Below are 21,374 nucleotides of genomic sequence, written 5' to 3'. Positions count from 1 at the left end.
TCTAAAGTCTGTTTACAGCTTTGCTCTAGTCGTCAGACTCCCTTGAGCTTCATGGCTAGACTGAGTTCTCCTTCCTCCCTTGCTTTATAAAAGATTTGTTTTTTTTTGTTTTTGTGTGCGATTCTGCTTGCAGGTGCAGGCACAAAAAAACAAATCAACCTGTCCAGATGTTCTGAAGCATCCGTCACATACATACAATTCAGATTAAGGAGAAAAATTGCATCAGGTACAAGTAGCACTTCAGATGCTGTTTTCTGCTGAGTCGTTAATAAACCTGTCTTGTTTCACTGACAAGGCTCTTGGGCTTAAATTTCAGGAGTCCAGAAACATTTTTACACAGCCTTAGGCTGAACTCATTTGTTTTGCACCATGTTTCATCCAAAATGAAGGTGGCCCAGTTAAATCCATCTCCCTTTTGACTTCTGAAAAGGAAAACACACAAACACACACTTCATCTGGAGAGAGCTAGGATTTCAGGCATTGCTACAGCTACCATGTACGGAGCTGTCGCAATTCATTACTAAAGTAGTTGGACCTCTGGGATCTTGGCCGAGATTCTGTCTCATGCCCAACGACGGACGCTGCGTTTAAACAAAGAAAAATATACACCGTGTGCCACAGAGCTCAAATGTTTGGAATTATGTTCTGGTTTGCCAGCAGCAGCTACATTAATGGGCTCTCAAATCTCACCTTGTTAAGGGCAAGTTGTCAATGGTTTTTCCACACAGGAGGGATGGCGCTGGCATGACAGGGGCCAAGCACACTGATGCAGCCCCTCCACCGTAATCAAAATGGGCCGTGATCCATTGCCCCCCTTGTGCAAGAGAGCATAACAGGGAGGTGTGCCCACGGGCTGTCCTTCCTTGTCTTCCACTCTGCTGACCAAGCGTGCCCAAAGACTCATTGTGCCAGAGCTGGCTGCTGCCTGCATGCCCAGCAGTTATGATAAGTAAATTTATACTTTGAATTTAGAAGTTATGGTAAGTATAATTTAACACACACAGCAGAGCAGCCATGATAGATTAAGATGGAAGACAATATGCCTTGTCTTGTGTCATTTTTGTGCAAGCTGCTTGGGCCTTTGCGCAAAGGTTTTGTTTTCTAGGATACTGGCATCTAAGAGCAGCAGAAAAACAGCCATGGAGCAAAAACAAAAGTGGAAGTATCCCACGTTTGGCAAGCCAGCGCTGGAGTGTGTCAAAGTGCCCTGCCCAGAGAACCGCTGATTCAGGAGGAGTCCTAGTTACTCTTTCCCCCTCCCAAAAACAGATTATGGCAATTCATAGTCTACATCTTATGTACGCCTGTCCACGAGTAAAGAAATTAACACAAAATGAATTGAAAAGCTCAGTGCTCTGGTCCAGTTGTAACTGATATAACAGCTGTAGTCCTTTTTTTAAAATTAGTTCTGGCCTAGCCTACTACCTTGGATTGGTAACTATGAACTTAATATGCTAGGGGACCAACCTCAGGTGGAAAACATGTTATTTACTCTGATGGCTTTGTCAATGCTACTTGACAGTTTGTCAGTGGATGAAAAGTCCCACTTTGCTAACACAAGATGGTTATGGCAAGCCAGTTCAGCACATGGCAGAGTTCTTTGGCTCAGACAGCAAGCTGGGGAGGGGGACAGTGCATGCAGTGGTTTTCACATTAAAAATGATGCATCTCGTAAACATGCCCCTGGGAGAGAGGGCTATGACACCTGCTGCCCGAGACGACACACTTCAAGAACACTACCAGCCTCATTCTTACCATTTCCGTCAGTATAAATTCTGCATAGGCAGAAGAACCCCAGGAGCTGGGATTGCTTTGGCTCAGAAAATCTCACACAGAACTTAACACTGTTCCTATGATGCATTCAAATTTCACTGCAGTTAAGACTGCAAATAAAGACCGTAAAACACTTAAACATGGTCTGCCTTCAGTAATTTGGGGGATGCGGGGGAGATCCCAAGCAGTTTAATCATAGCCTGGAGGTAAAGATAAGTTTTGGAAATGTGACCAAAACACAAACCAGGGAAGCGATTAATGAAACACTCAAAACAGCAAAATAACATCATATTTTCTTGCAAATATTTACTCCAAAATATGTACATCAGAGTCCTAATGGAAGTTCAAAACATGTAAGTTCATTAAAAACAAACCTCCACAAGTCCAAAATCACTTTCCTAAAAGATTCAGAGAGCACATTTTAATTCAGCTTGTTAATATTAAAAAGCAAGGTACTGCTAAATCATGTTATGCATTCCTTAACCTAACTACATATCAAAATGATTTTCATGCCACCCCCCTAACCATTTTGTTTGACATTAAATTTAGACTAAAAACATATCAACACCCGATTTAAATGCTTCTCAAGTCCTTTTTTTTTTGTAACATTTACACATTTCCAGGTAAGTTCTGCAACTCTTCCTGCCCACTTTGGGTTCTTAGGGCCTGCTGCAAATAAAAATACTGAAAATAACCTCAAAGACATAGGTTATAACATGCCCTGTTCCAAACAAGTAGCGTGTCAGGTATCTGCAAAGCTTGCACACTGGGAAACTCACAAATATATTTACTTTTTAAACCATAATTTCACTTTCACTGAAAGTTTAAGGTAAGCTTATTATTACTGAGGGGCCAGATATCTTCCTAGCATGTCTTGATGGGACAGGAAGGTAACAGTAAACACTGGCTCACAGTTCTCCAGACTGACAGTGGATCAAATGCCCTTTGTGCAGCACAGCCACCGAATACTACAAACACTGTGGTCCCTGTAGGGATCTTACTTTGAATCAAATAAATAAAACATTTTCCTCTTGGCTTCAAAGGTCACATCTTTTCCAGCAATGCTGCTACCTTCTACTAGCCTCTTTGATATCCAGTTTGCCATTAATGAGTGTCAGCGATATCACACAATCTCCTCCTCTGTTTTCCTCCTTTCTTTCACAACGGGCATCTCTAAGAGTACACTCAGCAATTGATTCAAAGTGTTGCAAATATCCCGCTTCAGCTTGCTTCATCGCTCTCTTCCACCTGGCTTGCTGACACCTCTATGTGGCTAGGGCTGCTCTCTGTGGAAGCAGCAACATCAGCCTGTTCAGAACCTAGTCCAGCTTTCTTTGCTGAAGGTGGAACCCCACCTTTCTGGAGAATTTCTGTCGCTTCATATTCAAGGACCTCTGATGGTGTCAGAGGTTCCAGATGAACACTGCCTTGTTCACTCATGTCAGAATTTGCTGATTCAGGTTCACTTCTCCTCAGAAACTGTTCAAAACTAACATCTTCATCAGATGCCAATTTTGAGTTGTCAGTATTCATGTCTGCAAACTGATCTTCATCCAAATCATCCACTTTTGTCTGGACAGCAGAGACTGTATCCTCTGAACGTTGGCAAGGGTTAATTTCATTACCTGCAGATTTTGGAGATTTCCCCTCTTCTGTCTGATCACCGTTATGCAAATTGTCAGATTCTGTCCTTTCACAAGAGGTCTCCATTGAACTGGCTTGGAGTCCTGGGCAGGAGGAGTTTTTCACAGTTGGCATAGAAGTACTCTCTTTATCCTCATCTGTCTGATTTTCAAGATGCCCCCTTGATGCTTCTTCTGCAGAGCCTTTTGGACAGACATGGGGTTCTGAAATGGAAGACTTTTCTCCAGTTGATGGACTTTCTTTACACTTGGCAACTACAGGGTCATCACTTTGATGTATAGAACTGTTTGCATCTCCTTCTTCCAAAGGATCTATGGGATCATTTGCACAGGCTGAGAGACCTGAACCGGAGCGGTTTTCTAAAACCAAAGGCAATGTGCTTTCTTCACACTCAGCAGCTGAATTACATTTATTATCCTGATATGCAAGGCTGTCTGCATCCTTGCCTGCAGGGTCTATAGAGTCATTTGAGCACGCTGAAAATCCTGAATGAGAGCTTTCTAGAACCGAAGGCGATGGATTTTCTTTACACTCAGCCGCTAAAAGACCTTCATCACCTTGATTTGCAAGGTCATCCGTGTCCCCTTCTCCCAAAGAGCCTTTTGAGCAGACCTGGAACCCTGGATCAGAAATATTTACTAGACATGGAGATTTCTTTTCCTTGCACTCACCCACTAAAGGAACTTCATCACCTTGATTTGCATTATTTGTCTCTCCCTCTCCCATAGAGCCCTTTGAACAGGTAGGGAGGTCTGAAATGGAGGCAGCTTCTCCAGTTGACACAGATGTATTTTCTTTACAATCAGCAGATAAAACACCTTCATCAGTTTGATTTGCAAGGGCATATGTGTCTCCTTCAGCAGGATCTGTGAGGCCATTTGAGCTGGTTGAGAGTCCTGAACTGGTGTTTTTTTCTAGAATCAATGTACTTTCTTCACACTCAGCAGCAAAAGGACCTTCATCACCTTGATGTGTAAGGCTGTCTTTGTCTGTTTTTTCTGCAAGGTCTATGGGAGCATTTGAGCAGACTGAGAATCCTGAAGGAGAGCTTTCTAGAACTGACGGAGGTACATTTTCTTCACACTCAGCAGCTAAAGGGCCTTCCTCACCTTGATTTGCAAGGTCATCTTTGCCCCCTTCTCCCAAAGAGTCTTTTGAGCAGGCTTGGAACCCTGAATCAGAAATGTTTTCTAGACATGGAGATTTCTTTTCTTCACACGCAGCATCTATAGCAGCTTCATCTCTTTGGTTCTCAAGGCAGCTCTCTGCCTCTCCTCCATCTGCAGTGTCTATGCAGTCATTTGAACAGGACTGAAGCCCTGAACCAAAACTGTTTTCTAGAACTGGTAATTTATTTTCTTCACTCTCACCATTTAAAGCAGCTTCATCACTTTGATTTCCAAGGTGGTCCTGATTTGTTTCTTCTGCAGAATATTTTATTTGTGGGCTGAAAAAAATAAAGCAGTTTAGTACTTTACTGTTATATTTTATTAGTGCTGTTTTAAAAAACAGCAACTCAAAACGTAATAATTTCCCCCTTATCATAGAGTTCAAGCCTTGGGATGATGCCACCCAAATTGAGCCTGTCCATTATCATGCGTTATTAAGACATAGAAAAGAGAGTGAGGGAAGTGATATGGACTCAGAAACTACCATATATATCCATATAAGTGAAGTTGACTCAAAAATATGCTCAGGCTCCAACCTCAAAACAAGTGATGAGGTGAGAGACATCTCAAGAGCAAAGTAAATTCTCCATGTGCTGATACTTAACGTAACCAAAAAGGCACCATCCACATATACGTTTGAGGGAACCCATCACTTGCACAAATGCAAAAAACCAATAGGGGAAAAATATACCAGGGTGGGAAGAACATCCAAATGAAGACAGAGCACACTCAGCAGCCATGCAATTTTTGGGTGGGGTGGGGTGAGGGAAACAGTAAGCCAGGAATGGATTGTCATGAAATAGGACATGACTGGCTGGAACCCTGAACAAGATATACTCCATACTGCAACACTGTGTTGCAGATTTCCACTTGGGAGACTTCGTTTGGAGATCCAGACTGAACTGCACTGAGCTCCCCTTATCCCAACATGTTTATTATTCCAATAAATATATTAGATTAACTTGTGAAAGACAAGTCCTTATATTTACCTTACAGGAGCTGATGTTTCGTTTTGTTCTTCAGGTGTACTGGGCCTTGAAAGTTTCTGAAATATACATAATTTTACTTTTACAGTACAATATAGTGAATTTTAGAAATGAGCATGCTTCCATGGAGTGGGCACCAAGCTAGAGGAAAGCCCTGTACAACAGCTGGGATCCAGGAAGGTCTTGTAACTATGGATCTAGAGTTGTGGTAAAAGTGAAGATGAAGGTAGGGACAAGGATGTGTGCAGTTTACCAGAGATCATGCAGGCCCATAATCTGTGGCACAGGCAGAATCACAGAGAGAACCAGGATTTTTGGGTGTGTGTGTGTGGAGAGCTGCAGCAAAAGAGGAGAGCAGGAGTTGGGCTCACTTAGATGGATGGGTGCTATGCACCTTCATGCAGGTTTGGGAACACAAATTATGCCAGATCTGTTTGCAAAGGATCACTTAAGCCCTGCACATGCGAGGAGCTAAGCGCACCCCAGCCATGAAGGTTCTTAAGGTCACTTAGAGCTATTAGCACCCTACATTTTGCAAACAAAAGCACAGTCCCATTCTCCCTTGCCCACCTGCTAACACCCTGAGTAATAATAATAATAATAATAATAATAAACTTTATTTCTACCCCACCCTTTTTCCAATAGGACTCAGAGCGGCTTACAACTAAAAACAACACCAATTAAAACATACAGAGTATACTATTAAAAAAGAATTAAACTATGAGAAAAATTAAAACCATAAAATATAGGTTAAAAACAGCGGACAATTAAAAATAATAAAATCATATAATGTAATCACCAAACCTATGACACTTAATCCTGGTCGTTCTCTATCCCAAATGCCCGTTGAAATAAAACAGTCTTTACTTGTCGCCGGAAAGACGGCAAGGAGGGAGCTGATCGCCCCTCACTCGGAAGGGAGTTCCACAGCCTAGGGGTGGCCACCGAAAAGGCCCTATCTCGTGTCCACGTCATATGTACTTGCCAAGGTGTGGGGAGCACAAGAAGGGCCTCACCTGAAGATCTCAAATCCCGGACAGGTTCATGTAGGGAGATACGATCTGTCAAATAGTCTGGACCTGAGCCATATAGGACTTTGTAGGTCAAAACCAGCACTTTGAATTGTGACCGGAAACAAATTGGCAGCCAGTGGAGCTGTTGTAACAGGGGAGTTGTATGGTCCCTGTAACCAGCTCCAGTTAGTACTCTGGCTGCAGCTCTTTGTACCAATTTAAGTTTCCGAACATTCTTCCAAGGCAGCCCCACGTAGAGCGCGTTACAGTACTCTAAGCGGGATGTAACCAAGGCATGCATCACCCTAGTCAGATCAGGCAGCTCCAGGAATGGGCGCAGCTGGCGCACCTGTTTTAATTGGGCAAATGCGCTCCTGGATACAGCAGCAATCTGGGCCTCCAAATTCAAAGCTGAGTCCAGGAGTACACCCAAACTGCGAACCTGAGACTTCAGGGGGAGTGCGACCCCATTCAGCACCGGTTGAATCCCTATTCCCTGATCTGCCCTCCAACTGACCAGGAGTACCTCTGTTTTGTCAGGATTTAATCTCAACTTGTTTGCCCTCATCCAGTCCATCACTGATGTCAGGCACTGGTTGAGGACCTGTACGGCTTCCTTGGCTTCAGGTGGAAAAGAGAAATAGAGTTGAGTGTCATCGGCATACTGATGGCACCGAACCCCAAAACCCCTGACAACCTCTCCCAGCGGTTTCATGTAGATGTTAAATAACATGGGGGACAAAACTGAACCCTGAGGGACCCCATAGGCCATTGGGCCAGGGGGTTGAGCAGGAGTCCCCCAGTACCACCTTCTGGGTTTGGTCCTCCAGGAAGGATTGGAGCCACTGTAACACCGTGCCCCCAAGTCCCATCTCGGCAAGGCGGCCCAGAAGGATACCATGATCGATGGTATCGAAAGCCGCTGAGAGGTCCAGTAGAACCAGCAGAGACACACTCCCCCTGTCCAGTTCTCTGCGTAGGTCATCCACCAAGGCGACCAAAGCCGTCTCTGTCCTATAGCCAGGCCTGAAACCAGATTGAAATGGATCCAGATAATCCGTATCATCCAGGAATCTCTGGAGTTGGGTGACCACCACACGCTCTATTATCTTGCTTAAAAATGGAATATTGGAGACTGGCCGGTAGTTACCTAGTAAAGAGGGGTCCAGGGAGGGCTTTTTCAGCAGTGGTCTTATAACTGCCTCCTTTAAGCATGATGGAATTCTGTCTTGTTGTAGAGAGGCATTAACTACTCCCCTGACCCAATCGACCAGTCCCCCTCTGGTACTTCTAATGAGCCAGGAAGGGCAAGGGTCCAGTACACACGTGGTGGCACGTGCCGCTTTCCTATTCTAATACACCTTAGTTTAAAAGAACATGTGGAGATTCTTACAGTGAATTTCTCTTGCCAGGGGTCCCTGGAGGGCATTCTGCAGCTTGGGATGGCGCCTCCCCCCAGCGCGTGATAGGCAGGATCACCCAGGAGGAGGGGCCGTCCCGCTCTCTCCAGAGCCACTGGCAGAGCATGGACTACCCTCAACGCATTCCATCGATGGAGCTGGACTTTTGGCCCAACTGGCCCATCACCTCCACAGGAACACCTGGAAAGTGACAGAGCCTGACGTGCATAGTAACCTTCTTTTCAAAGGAAAGAACCTGGTGGAAAAATATAGGAAAAACCACCAGGAATACATACAAAGGAAAAAGCAAGCCATGAAATCCCTGGGAGGCCCTAACTACCTCCCCCTCATGTACGGTGCTAGCAGAAGCCACTAAGATCCAGCATGACTCAGACCCTCCGCACTGGAATGAAGAGGTGGGGGAATGCCCTCCAGCAATCCCTGGGAAGAGAAATTCACAGTAAGAATTTCCATGTATTCCCCAGTGGTTCCTGGAAGACATTCTGCAGCTTGGGATATAACAAAGCATTACCACCTTCCTGGGTGAGATTCCGGTTGAGGGAAGGTCATGCCTGGACCACCCCCTGCAAAACCCTCCTTCCCAAGGCGGCATCTGCTGAGGCCCAGGAGTCAATTTTGTAATGCTTAGCAAAGGGATGCAGGGATGCCCATGTGGCCGCCCTACAGATCTCAGTGACTGGGAAACCTCCCTTAAAGGCTGCTGAGGTAGAGGTCCCCTGCAAAGAATGGGCCATAAGCCCTTGTGGTGGTATTTTGCCTGAAGTCTGGTAGGCCTGAATAATGGCCTCCTTAAGCTAGTGTGAAATGGACGAGGAAGACACCTTCCGGCCTATCCTCACCCCACCAAAGGAAATGAACAGTGCCTCTGACTTCCTGAAACTAGAGGTCCTATCCAGATAAAACTTGAGTGCCCTGCGCACATCCAGAATGTGCCAAGCCCTTTCTTTACAGGAAGATGGATTGGGGCAAAACGAGGGAAGGAACACCTCCCGAGATCGATGGAACACTGAACTGAATTTTGGAATAAATGATTGATCTGGCTTGAGAACCACCTTGTCCTGATGAAATATGCAATGCTGTGGATCTGAAGACAGGGCACCTATCTCCAATACCCTGTGAGCTGATGTAATAGCTACCAGGAAGATGTTTTAAGCATCAAAAGCTTGATCTCACATGTTGCCAAGGGTTCAAAGGGCAGACCTGCGAGAGCTAATAGTACCCAGTTTAGGTTCCATGTGGGGAACCGATGAATGGCTTGGGGATTCCATAATCCCGCCCCCTTGTGGAACCGCCGACATAAAAGATGAGCCAACAAGGAAGGGTCACCCTTATAGCTCAGAATGCTACCAATAGCCAATGCCTGGCGCTTGAGGGTATTCGTACCAAGCCCCCTCATCACCCTGGCCTGTAAGAATCCCAGCACATCCGCTATCTGTCAAGAAGCTGGGTCCTGCCCCTGGGCTCGACACCATCCTACATACACCTTCCAGGTGGAGTCATAGGTTTTATGGGTTGATGCCTTTTGTGATGCCAGTAGGGCCCTGAAAACCCCAATTCTGCTAACCACTACTGCTCAGCCTCTACACTGTTAGTCAGAAGACCTCTCGGCAAGGGTGGAGGATTGGCCCGTCTCAAGAGGACTGACCAGAATGGAATGCGCCAGATTCTGCACTGACAGGTGTAGCAGCTCCGGAAACCATGCCCTTCTCAGCCAATATGGAGCCACCAGAATCACCTCTGCTTTCAAGTGCTCAATGCGCCTGACCATCTGCAGAATGAGAGGAATGGGGGGGGGGGAGGCGCAGAGGAGACCTGCTAGCCAGTCCATCACCAGGGCATCCACCCCCTGGGATTCTGAGTGGTGAAAATGGGAGCACCACCTGTGGAGCTGAGCATTCTGGGATTCCGAAGACCTGTATGATCTGCTGGAAGACTTGAGGATGAAGACGCCATCCTGTATCTCAAAGAGATGTTCTGCTTGGCCAGTCTGTGGTTACATTCTGGACTCCCGCCACATGTTCTGCCCTCAAGGACAGGGGATGAGCTTCTGCCCAACTCAACCACCGCTGGGCCTCCTTCGCCAGGGCAGCCGATTTCATCCCTTCTTGACAATTGATGAATGCTTTGGTAACAGTGTTGTCGGTTCTCACCAAAATGTGAGTTTTGGAGACCTGTACGTGAATTCCTGAAGTGCCAGTCGCACTGCCTGGAGCTCCAACCAGTTGATACTGTGCATCCTCTCACTGTCCTTCCACACTCCCTGTGTCACATGAGGATCCAGATGTGCCCCCCCATCTTGCCACCGTGCTGGAAGCCATTGCCCAGGCATTAAACGTAGTTGCATCCCTTGTAGCATCTGCTTGAAAAGGTGCTGCCAGAGAGATCTTCCTCAGAACATCCTCCACTCGCTCTGGGATGTCATCCCAGGCTGCCAGTTCATTTGCCCACATCATGTTAGCTCACACAAACACTTGATGCTGCTGCAGCTCTAAGCCTTGAAATCCCAACACAGTACAGCCTCCGCTCTTTTGTCACAGGCATCCTTCAGACCCCCTTCCCTTTCCATGGGAATGGTGGCTGAGGAAGAGAGAGCAACCACTGCAGAGGAAACTGCAGGTGTCTTTAGCTATCCCATAAGCAGTGGTGCAAAGGAGTGATGTTTAATGACCAGCTTGAGTTTGGCTGGGGTGGCCCATTCTGCATTCCACAGAGCCTGGAAAGAATCTGGGAAAGGTGGAATGTCCCTCTTAAGCTGGCCCTCTGGAAAAGCTGTCCTAGAGCCTTTATATGTTGTGGAAGTGCTCGGTTCCTCTTCCTTGGGCTGTTCCTCAGGAAGCTCTAAAACCCATCTAGCCTTTGCTAGGAAAGTCGGAAAGAATTCTGCCTGGAAAAGCCTCCCCTTGAGAGGTGGTGCCTCCACTTCTTCCGCAGAGCTCCCCGTTCTCTACCTGCTGAAGAGGGCGGACAATCAGAGCCTGACAGGAGCCCTAAGGCTGAAGCTGCCTGTTGACTCATCACCCTCTTGTCTCCTTCTTTCTTTCCAGGGTGGTGGGAGGAGTGCGTGCCTTTAGCTTTGCATTTCTCTTTCTTCTTGCACCAACAACAGGGGAGGAGGAGCAGCGGAGGACCTAATGTGCCTCCTTTTCTTGTGCCCTGATATGGACCAACGCTTCCTCTTACAGCACTTGGTACTTAAGGTGGGATCTGCCCCGCCTGTGCCCACAAGCTCCTGATGTCCTTGGCCACAATGCCCCTCACCCATGAAAGGGATTTGGGGGAATCCTCCTGTCCCGGAAGGGGGGAAGGAGGGTCTGCCAACCGGCCTCTACTCATCCCCTCCACATGGTGCTCTGGCGTCTCTCCCGACCTTTGGGAGTGAGGCGAGAGCTGCTGCTGCATCAGATCGCTCTGCTCTTTTCCCAAAAGCGTGGGCATGTCTCTGCTTGTAATTGTGGGTGGGAGAAAAAGCTCAGAACCCAACTGATCCTAAGGTGGGGGTGGGAAGGACCTGATAGCTGCCAAGACCTAGAGCGCCTCTTTGTGCTTCTTGCGGGTGAGCAAAGGCCACATCTTGCTGCTGCCGCTTTGCTTCTCTGCCACCAACAGGAAGGATGCGGAAGCCACGAGGGGAGGAACTGCGGCTGCGTGGGCTGCCTCGCCTTCAGTCGAGAAGATGTGCACCACTGCCTGATGATGCACTCCCTCGCCACAGGCCTAATGCCCCTCTAAGTGTAGCCCTGCCCCACAGGGAGGAAGGGGAAGGGATGGAAGAGAACAGCGAGAGAAAGATGGAAGAGCGGAGAGAAGAGAAAGTTGAGGTTTTGATTAAAATGGAAGAACTAGAAGCAGGCTGGCTCTTAGGGAGCCCAGCCAGACCCTGACTGTCCACTGCAGTAGGCAGGTCAGGTCTGGAGAAAGTGGGACGGCCCCTCCCCCAGGGTGAGGTAATCTAAAGATTGGATCCTGCCTATCACACACAGGGGGGAGGCGCCACCCCAAGCTGCAGAATGCCCTCCAGTCCCCTGGGGAAAGAGAGCGGGGATGGGCTGTGGCAACTCCTACCCCCCACTCTCCAGGGCAGGACCAACCTAGGAGATGACATCCTTTTTCATTCAAACGTCGCCATACCTGCCAAGTAGTACAAACATTAATAGTACAATTAGAGTCTACTGAGGTGGCTAAAAGTCCACTAGGTACATCTTAACCTTGGAACCTGCCATTTTGAAAACCTAAGAGTAGAAACCAGGTTTGAAGAGTGAGTACTTACACACTGGAGGCTATTAAGCCATTGACAATTAAAATTAAAGCTATATGCATATATCTACATACATTCAATGTGTACAAAATATTTAGACCAAAGAAGGGCTTTACCTGGGATGTTTCTTCACTTTCATTGTTCAATAATGCATCATTCGCTAGGCTAAAGAATAAAGCAATATTCATTATTCTTCAAGAGCATATGATCAATATTAAACACAACAGGAAATTAATACTAACACACTTTAAATTTCAAACTATTTTGAAAATCTCCATCATGAGTCACTGGTTTCCTCTTTTTCCAGTGAAACAAGAACTCAAGGAAGATTAGCTGGTTGCTTTACTCCTTCCAGGGAACCTACATCTAGAACAACTCTACTGCAGAGATAGTGAGTACACCACATCTCCTACAAAACCTTGTAAACTCATAATTTTTAGTACACAATTTAACTTTTCAAAGGCTTTAGTTTAAAGAAATTGCTAGTGATTTTATCTTCTTCGTTGACATGGCATTAAAGTGAATTTTAATCAGTTGAAGTATGGAAGTGCACCTTTCACACCTGGGTAGTATTTTATTAATCACAAATTAAATTATTCATGACCCTACTAAGGCATAAGAAGGAGCTGCATACATTTAATTATGAAGGCGAGAGCCAGCACTAACATGGGCTGTCATCCCATCTTTGTGAGTTTAAAAGAACATACATCATTAGCACCCATTCAACAAGTCTCAGAATATTCTTTTCAGGATTGGCTTTAAAAGCATAGCTTTAAAAGCAAATCTAAATCTTTGCACTGTCTTATTGATGACTTTTAAGGGCTACATAATTACATGTCAATTTATGCTATCATGTATAGTTAATATCATAACATGATCATATCATGCACAGCAAATATCTGCACATGATCACACCTATATTGTGAAACACTGCGTAACTTGTTTGTTTCCACCAATTAGCAAGAAAAAAACCATGTGCAAAAATATATATATCAATCACAGGGAAGGGGAAGGAACTTTTAAAATCAATACTGTTACTGCAAGTGACCAGGGAAAAAACCTCCCTTTTGTTGCGTTGTTATATATAAGGTTTTTATATAACAACACAGGCCACAACGTAAGTGCCAAAGACACATGGAGAGAGACATGGTATATAAGTGTTTATATGCTAATGTTGGAAGCCTCTGAGCCAAGACTGGTGAACTGGGGTGCTTGGTCTTATAGGACAGCACTGATAATAGTGGGTATAGCAGAAACCTAGTGGAACGAAGAGAACCTGTAGGACACGGATATCCCTGGATATAAACTCTATAGGAAGGCCAAGGAAGGACGTACTAGAGGTGGTGTTGCTCAGTACGTCAAAGAGGGCTTTGAGTCCAGCAAGCTAGAAATCCCAAAAGGGGCAGACTCCTCCACAGAATTGTTGCAGATGGCATTATCGGGCCCCAAGAGTAACTTAGTATTGGGGATGTTCTATCATCCCCCTGATCAAAACGCTTTGAGATCTTGAGATGAAGAAATATCCAAAAGAGGAAGTGTTGTAGTAATGGGTAGCTTCAACCACCCTGTCACAATAAAGAGGTAAAATTTCTAGATAGTTTAAAAAACTGTGCCCTAGAACAGCTGGTCACTGAACCAACCAGAGGGTTGGTTGCCCTGGATGTAATTTTAAGTGGCACCCAGGACCTCATGCAAGATGCACCTGTTGTTGTACACTTAGGAACAGTGATCACAGTGCTATCAAATTCAATATATATAAGTAATTGGCCGATTGCCAACACAATCCAACACAGTCAGTTTCAACTTCAAAAGTGAAAACTTTCCAAAAATGAGGGGACTGGTGAAAAGCAAGTTGAAAGACAGAGTCAAAAGAGTCAAATCACTTGGCAGTTGTTTAAAACCAGAAGCTCAGAGGGAATGTATACCACAAATCAGGAAAGACACCACCTTAACTAGCAGAATCAAAGATGCCATTAGAAGCAGTAAGGCTTCTTTTAGAAATCTGAAGTCTTGTCCAAATGAAAACAAAAAGGAACACAACCTTTATTTCTAAAAGTATTTATATATCGCTCTCTTGTAAAACATCAGAGCAGCGTACAGCAACACAGAAATGTTTAAAGGCAATAGAAAACAGTCATTAAAATGAATGGCTACTAAAAATACACATTTGCAACAGCTGCATAGGCCTGTCGGCACAAAAAAAGTCTTCAGAAAAGTAAAAGGTGAGGATGCCTGCCAAAATCTCTGCTGGAATAGTGTTCCACAGCATGGGACCAGCACCACTAAATGCCTGGCTTGTGGTTGAGGCCAGCCGACTTCTGTAACACACAGGGGACAACTAGCAGTACTTCTCCAGATGATCTTGGTAATTGGGCTGGGATATAAAGGCTTAAAAAAGGTAAAGGTGTCCCCACACTTATAGTGTGAGTCATTTCTGACTCTTAGGGTGACGTCTTGCGACGTTTACTAGGCAGGCCGTATATATGGGGTGGGATTGCCAGTTCCTTCCCTGGCCTTTCTTTACCCCCCAGCGTATGCCGGGTACTCATTTTACCGACCACGGATGGATGGAAGGCTGAGTGGACCTCGACCCCTTTTACTGGAGATTCGACTTCCTCCTTCTGTTGGAACCGAACTCTGGCCGTGAGCAGAGCTTCGGCTGTGTTACCGTCGCTTACCACTCGGTGCCATGGAGGATCTTAAGGTATCCTGGGCCCAAGTTGTTCAGTGCTTTGTGTATCAACACAGGAACTTTGAACCTGGCCCAGTACTTAGGCAAAATAAATGCAAACAGAAAATAAGTGATGCTGAAAAAGAATGAGGAGTGCATTCCTAAAAACATAAAGACCACCAAATAAATTCTTTAAATACATTAGCAGCAGGAGACTTTCTAGGGAGGTTGTGACAATGGACTCAAAGGTGTGCTAAACAAAGATGAGACTGCAGAGAAGCTGAATGCGTTTGCTGCATCTGTGTTTGCAGCAGAAGATACAGGGAAGATCCCTATGACTGAACTAATTTTAGCAGGAAGGGAGTTTGAGGAAATGAGGTCTGGAAAGTGGCCAATGTAATACCAATTTTTAAAAGAGATCCAGGGTGGTTCCTGGAAATTACAGACTGGTTAGATTAATGCCTGTTCTGGGAAAACTGGTGGAAAATACTGTTAAAGATAAAATAACCCAGCATATATAAGAGCGAGCCTTGCTGAAGCAGAACCAGCCTGGCTTCTGCAAGGGTAAATCCTGTCTTATTAGAATACTTTGACAGTGCCAACAAGCATATAGATAGAGGTGATCCAGTTGGCACTGTTCAAAAAACTTTCAACAAAGTACCTCATCAAAGACTCCTGATTGAGCTTAGTGGGTTAAGAGGAGAGGTCCTCCTGTGGGTCAGGAACTGGTTAAGTAACAGGAAGCAGAGAGTAGGAATAGACGGACAGTCTTCCCATTGGAGGACTGTAGAAAGTGGAGTCCCCCAAGGATCAGTATTCGGACCTGTGCCTTTTAACTTGTTCATAAACAATCTACAGTCAGAGGTGAGCCGTGAAGTAGCCAAGTTTACTGATGATACTAAATTGTTCAGGGTGGGTGAAAACAAAAATGGATTGTGAAAGGCTCCAAAAGGACCTCTCCAAACTGAGTGAATTGGGCAGTAAAATGGCAAAAGCAATTCAATGTGAACAAGTGTGAAGTGGTGAACATTGTGACAAAAAATCTTAATTTCACATATACGCTCATGGGGTCTGAACTGGCGGTGACTGACCAGAAACAAGAACTTGGGGTCGCAGCAGATAGCTTGATGTTGCCCCAGTGTGCGGCAGTTGTGAAAAAGGCAAATAACCTGCTAGGGATCATTAGGAACGCTACTGAAAATAAAACTGCCGATATCATAATGCTGTTATACAAATCTATGGTGTGACCACACTTGGGAGTACTGTGTACAATTCTGGTCACCTCACCTCAAAAAGGATGTTACATAGTTGGAAAAGGTTCAGAAAAGGGCAACCAAATGATCAAGGGGATGGAGCTATTGGAGGTGTTTTAAGATCATGAATGGTGAAGAGAAAGCAGATAGGGAGAAACTCCCTCTCTCATTACACTGGGACCCGTGGACATCCAATTAAGCTGGATGTTGGAAGATTCAAGGCAGACCAAAGGAAGTACTTCTTCACACAGCACATAAACAAACTATGGAATTTTGGAATTTGCTCCCACAAGAGGCATTGATGGCTGTTTGGATGGCTTTAAAACAGGTTTAGACAAATTCATGGAGGAGGCTATCAATGGCTACTAGTCATGATAGATATGTTCTGCTACTACATAGAGACAGTACGCTTCTGAATACCACTTGCTGGAAACCGCAGGAGGGGAGAGCACTATTTGAGCTCAGGTCCTGCTTGCGGGCTTCCCTCAGGGGCATCTGGGTGGCCGCTATAAGAACAGGATGCTGCGCTAGATGGGGCACTGGACTGATCCAGCAGGCTCTTCTTATGTTGGCTTTGTGGAGAACTCCAGCTGTAAAATGCAAGGACATTCAGGAAGGAAGAACAGACTTTTCTCTAGGCTAGCAGCTGGTTGGGAGAAGCAGCATATAGAAAATGTTGCTTTATTTACATTTGGTGTTACTGAAGCTTGAACATTTGTAGTTTTACCTGAAAAGTAGTATGATAAACAGATGACCTATGTTAAAACTTGTCTGATGTAGTCAATAAATATAGGAAACACTGAATGTCTTTAATGTGACCAACTAAAGAAGAATGGAAGGCTTTGCAATTATGGCAAATTTCACATCTCTCACACAGGTTAGATGTGAAATTTACCATAATTACATTCACTTTTTAGTGAACTGTGTTCCCTTTTTAATAGGGTGCAACAAAAGGCATTTGAATTTGTGTGAAGCTGATATAGTTAAATAAATTGGCAATAAGCTCAGGCCAGACAATAGCAAAATACTTCTTCAGACAATGCATAGTGTACTTCTGGAACTCACTGCCACAAGATATGTAGGTGGCTAACAGTTTAGCTTAGATGACTTGAAAAGGAGAATTAGACAAATTACGGAGGCGAGTTTTTTTAACTGACATGCTTTCTGGCAGAATCTCCAGATTCAGAAGCAGTATACCCTGAATGCCTGTTGCTTGAGTGAGTGAGTGAGTGAGCAAGTAAGCGAGTGTAGAACAGCAGGGAAGGCTATCGACTTCCTGACCTGCTTGTAGACTTCCTGGAGATTTGGTTACAGTGGTAAACAGGATGCTGGACTAGATAGGCCACCTCTGGTCTGATCCACCTGCAGTAAGGCTCTTCTCAGAATATGGAGCAATTTATAAGGATGCATCACGACACTACTATCTGTTAGATAAAGCACTGCAATTATGCAGACTTAGTGGGTTTTTAAAAAAACCTTTTTTTCTGTGAATGACACATACACACAAGTTTCAAATATGGGAGGCAGTTTTGAAAAAACATACTGGAACAAAAAAGTCTAAAGCATGTGAAGCAAGTTGTGTAGTTCTTTGGATCATGGCCCTATGTATGTACATTTCTAAAAATCTTAATACAAATATTAAAAAAGGAATTTGCATTTTTGATTAGAAGTACAACGAAACTTGTTTCTATATTGTGCAATACGTATCCATTCTGCTTCTACATTGGAAGGGCATCAACTTGCCCATCCTACTGATAAAACAGTTAATCTTTGACACAACTTACTGAGAAAGATTTTCAGCAGCAAGGTAGTCCAAGGGAACTGCAACAAAAAAGAAGGAAAGTCAGTAGTATTAAAAAACAACAAAGCATCTGACATGTCAGAGGCACAACAGCCACGTACCATTTTCTTTAATAACCTGGCAGGTGTGAGCATGGCTCTCGTTCAAGTGTGTGGCCATCTTATCCAATCCAGAAACATCAGTTAGGAAGTCACAGTTAAGACAAACAAGAGTAACACCCCTAAAGGAGGAAGAAAAAAAGAAATAAAGAAATGTGAGCACAAGGGAGGTAAAAGTTGGCAAAAAGCTGCTGCCTGTGTCAGGTGAAGGCAACTATGCTCAGGGCCAACATCTACGTAAAACTCATCACATACTAGCTTGCACACATGTTCCTTCCAGGAATTTCACATAAGGCAGTACATACGTGGATATTCTGATTGGAAAGTACAGAAGAGGATGTTACACTTCTGTTGCCGAGCTATCCACCCACCCCAGACTGATTTCTCTGAGCCAGCACTTTTGTAACTGCTGACTGGGGGAGGGGGGAATGGATTAAAACCAACAAATCATGATACTAAGCAAAATTGATCAAAATAAATGTCGCAGAACATCAGCTTCACAAGAAAATCAAGAATTTAGGCTTGAATTTTAAAGTTTAGGGTTGTCTCATTTCATGAAGAGAATGTTGAGTTTTGGACCATGGGACTCGCTTTCAAGTAAAAATGCGTAGTATTGTGCTGCATGTGGCCAAAAATATACATCTCAAAAAAAGACAAATGAGAAGATGGTTACCTCAGATCTTCGGAATGAGTCTTATAAATCCAAAATCTTTTACTTTGGCGAGCACTGTGAAAACTACAAGAGAATACAATCGCTTAAATTGACTTCTTGAACAAACATTCCCCCTATCATATAATACAACATGAAAAAATAACATTGCAATTTAAGGTATAAAAACAAGGAGATGTCTTGTCATTCTTGAGCCAAAAGATCCTGCTGCATGATTGGGAGGCTCTGCTAGTGAACCAGGGTGTGCCGTGGATTATGGCTACTGGCTGCACCCCTCTGTAAAGCAGCTGTAAAGAACTAGAGGCTCCTCCAGAGCAGCTTTTGAGGGGGTTGCAGAGGTAGGGAGGAAATCAGCAATCCTCTCCATGTAAAGGAGAGTGTGCAGAACAGGTTTTTTGGATGCAAATCTCTCTTCCTATAACTCAGCCTTTCCCACCCAACCAGTGTGCCTCGAGATGTTCTTGGACCACAATTCCCATCTTTCCTGACCATTGGCAATGCTGGCTGAGGCTGATGGGAGTTGTGGTCCAACAACATCTGGAGGCACACTGCTTTAAAAAGGCTGCTTATAACTTAACACAGTACCGGAAAGCACATTTTTTGCTTTGCCTGTAAAAGCTACATTACTGACACGCAGAGTAAGCCACAGAGGCATTGCTGGGCTCCACGTTACCCCCATTGCTAGTGGAAACAAACAATGGCTGAACAGTGTAACTATTTTTGTTTTTCCTTTTATTGAATATAAACCAGATAACATATCTAAATATAGTGAGTATAAACTGCCCTAGGAGGGGCAAGATATAAATTTAATAAACAACATAACTTTCTTGTATATACAAAACAAGAACCGACAAGTATCTTAACTGTATGCTTTGCCTAGTTGCTCTACTTGTTTCTGCCTTTAAGATTGACAGGAGAGGCCATATGAGACCAATCCTTTGTGACATCCTATCCTATGAAGTCCCTTTTTAAAAACGTGCAGAATATATTTATTCAGAATGGGTTCTCTCATGGACTGAGCACGTCTGCTGCTTAGCACACTTCCCTTTCCCGCAGAGCCTTGTGTGGAAAGGGCTGCTAAGTGGGAACTGCAAGCCAGAGGAGCAGGATCCAACTTCCCAGCCCCCTCTTCCTTGCTTTGCAAGATTCTGGGAGGAACTCCTGCTTGCCTATGACAGCAAGGAAAAACAAGAGCCCAAATCATCCTGATTCCACAGCTGTTGTTACTGCACCAGGTCTGAGCGTGGCTTTATGCTGAGATTCTTCTACTTTGAGCGCCTCTCCGAGCTATAAAGCAGAATATAAGTATTCTTAATGAATGAATGGTAAGATTTGTACACTAGCCTTGAGCAGTGCTTCCAGGTAGGATTACAAAAAGGATTTAAAAAAATAGAGCTAAAATATAACAAACTGAAACATGTAAAAATAACAATACTCTAAAAAAGCCTGGGAAAGTTAAAAGTGTCTCCACCTTCAAGAAGCAGGTTCACATGCAGGAAGCTTTCGTACTTGGCTGCTTGCATGGGGTGGGGCATTCCAGTAAGTGTCCTGCCCTCCCATATGCTCTAGTTTGGGTGGTGGGCATCAGGAACAGGGGCTTCTCCAGCTGTGGCACCAACACTCTGGACAGCCATCCTCAGGAAGGCCTTTGTGGCTCTGTCACTATAGGCCTTTAAAGAGGTCTTTAGGAGAGGCCAAACCAGCTTTTTCCTGCTGATGAGCTGGATGATGCTGATTATTATAGCATTTTACCATGCTGTGTGATACTGCTTCAGTTTTGTTTCTGTTTTTACACTGTAACCTGCTTTGGGTTCTTTAGTGGAAGAAAACAGCCTAGATTTCCCCCCTCAAAATAATACATACACAAAACACTAGTTTACCACTATAAATGATGTAACAGAGGATACCAAAGCAATGCAGGAGCCCCCATCTTCCATTAATGCAGCTGTGGGAAGTGTAACCTTGGCTAACCAACCAGGACAGACCATGGATTGTACTGCTCCTCCTGCCCCCACCTCTTCTTGCTTTGAGTGCAAGTCCCCACTCTGGCCTGAACCAGACTTAACACTCACCAGGCTTTCAAACACCAACAAGCAGGTTTCAAATATCGTTAAGGTAGAAACCCGGCTCAGAAGTAACCCTGGTAAGGGTCAGTGCCAGCACAATGTTTAACCATGGCTCCAGGGGGAAAGATGCTATCACAGCACTTGTCCCCAGTCCCTTAACCACAGGTACAAGGCAGACTGCAAAAGGGTCGCAATGAGGCTGAGAGTTACTGCAAATATAAAAAGGCCAGAAATTTAAAATAACAAACTGCAGATGTAATATAACAACTTGAGACTAAAGATTTCCTACCTCATCATATGATTCACATACGCTTTACTACAGCTAGTGCTGTATCTGCATAAACTGCAGCGGACATAAGCTGGAAAGTGGCTGGCAAAAGTCCTTATGTCAGAATAACACTCAATGCATTTCTGAATATCCGGACATCTAATATAAACCAATGTCAGAATTAGTATATTAAGAAAAAAGTTCTAATTTCAAATCATCAGTTATTACTAGAATAGCTTGCTTAGCTCATATCGCTGGCCTGGATTCAAAGAATCTGGTTTTTGAA

General features: G+C 44.6%; 1 protein-coding gene across 1 annotated transcript in view; it reads right to left on the bottom strand.

Moving 5' to 3' along the window:
• Nucleotides 1-2,054: 2,054 nt before the first annotated feature.
• Nucleotides 2,055-21,374, bottom strand: part of ZNF280D (zinc finger protein 280D) — a 66,021-nt gene continuing 46,701 nt past the window's right edge. Inside the window, exons 14-20 of the mRNA XM_061594771.1 lie at nt 21,110-21,247; nt 18,758-18,820; nt 18,088-18,206; nt 17,970-18,006; nt 12,378-12,426; nt 5,576-5,631; nt 2,055-4,864 (exon numbers count right to left, since the gene is read on the bottom strand). Coding sequence (XP_061450755.1) covers nt 2,995-4,864; nt 5,576-5,631; nt 12,378-12,426; nt 17,970-18,006; nt 18,088-18,206; nt 18,758-18,820; nt 21,110-21,247 — 2,332 coding nt within the window. The 3' untranslated portion in view covers nt 2,055-2,994. The remainder of the gene's footprint in view (nt 4,865-5,575; nt 5,632-12,377; nt 12,427-17,969; nt 18,007-18,087; nt 18,207-18,757; nt 18,821-21,109; nt 21,248-21,374) is intronic.

Source organism: Rhineura floridana, chromosome 14, assembly GCF_030035675.1.
Source record: "Rhineura floridana isolate rRhiFlo1 chromosome 14, rRhiFlo1.hap2, whole genome shotgun sequence".
Classification (NCBI taxonomy): domain Eukaryota; kingdom Metazoa; phylum Chordata; class Lepidosauria; order Squamata; family Rhineuridae; genus Rhineura; species Rhineura floridana.
Note: the sequence above shows the minus strand (reverse complement) of the source record. Positions and strands in the feature narration are given on the sequence as shown.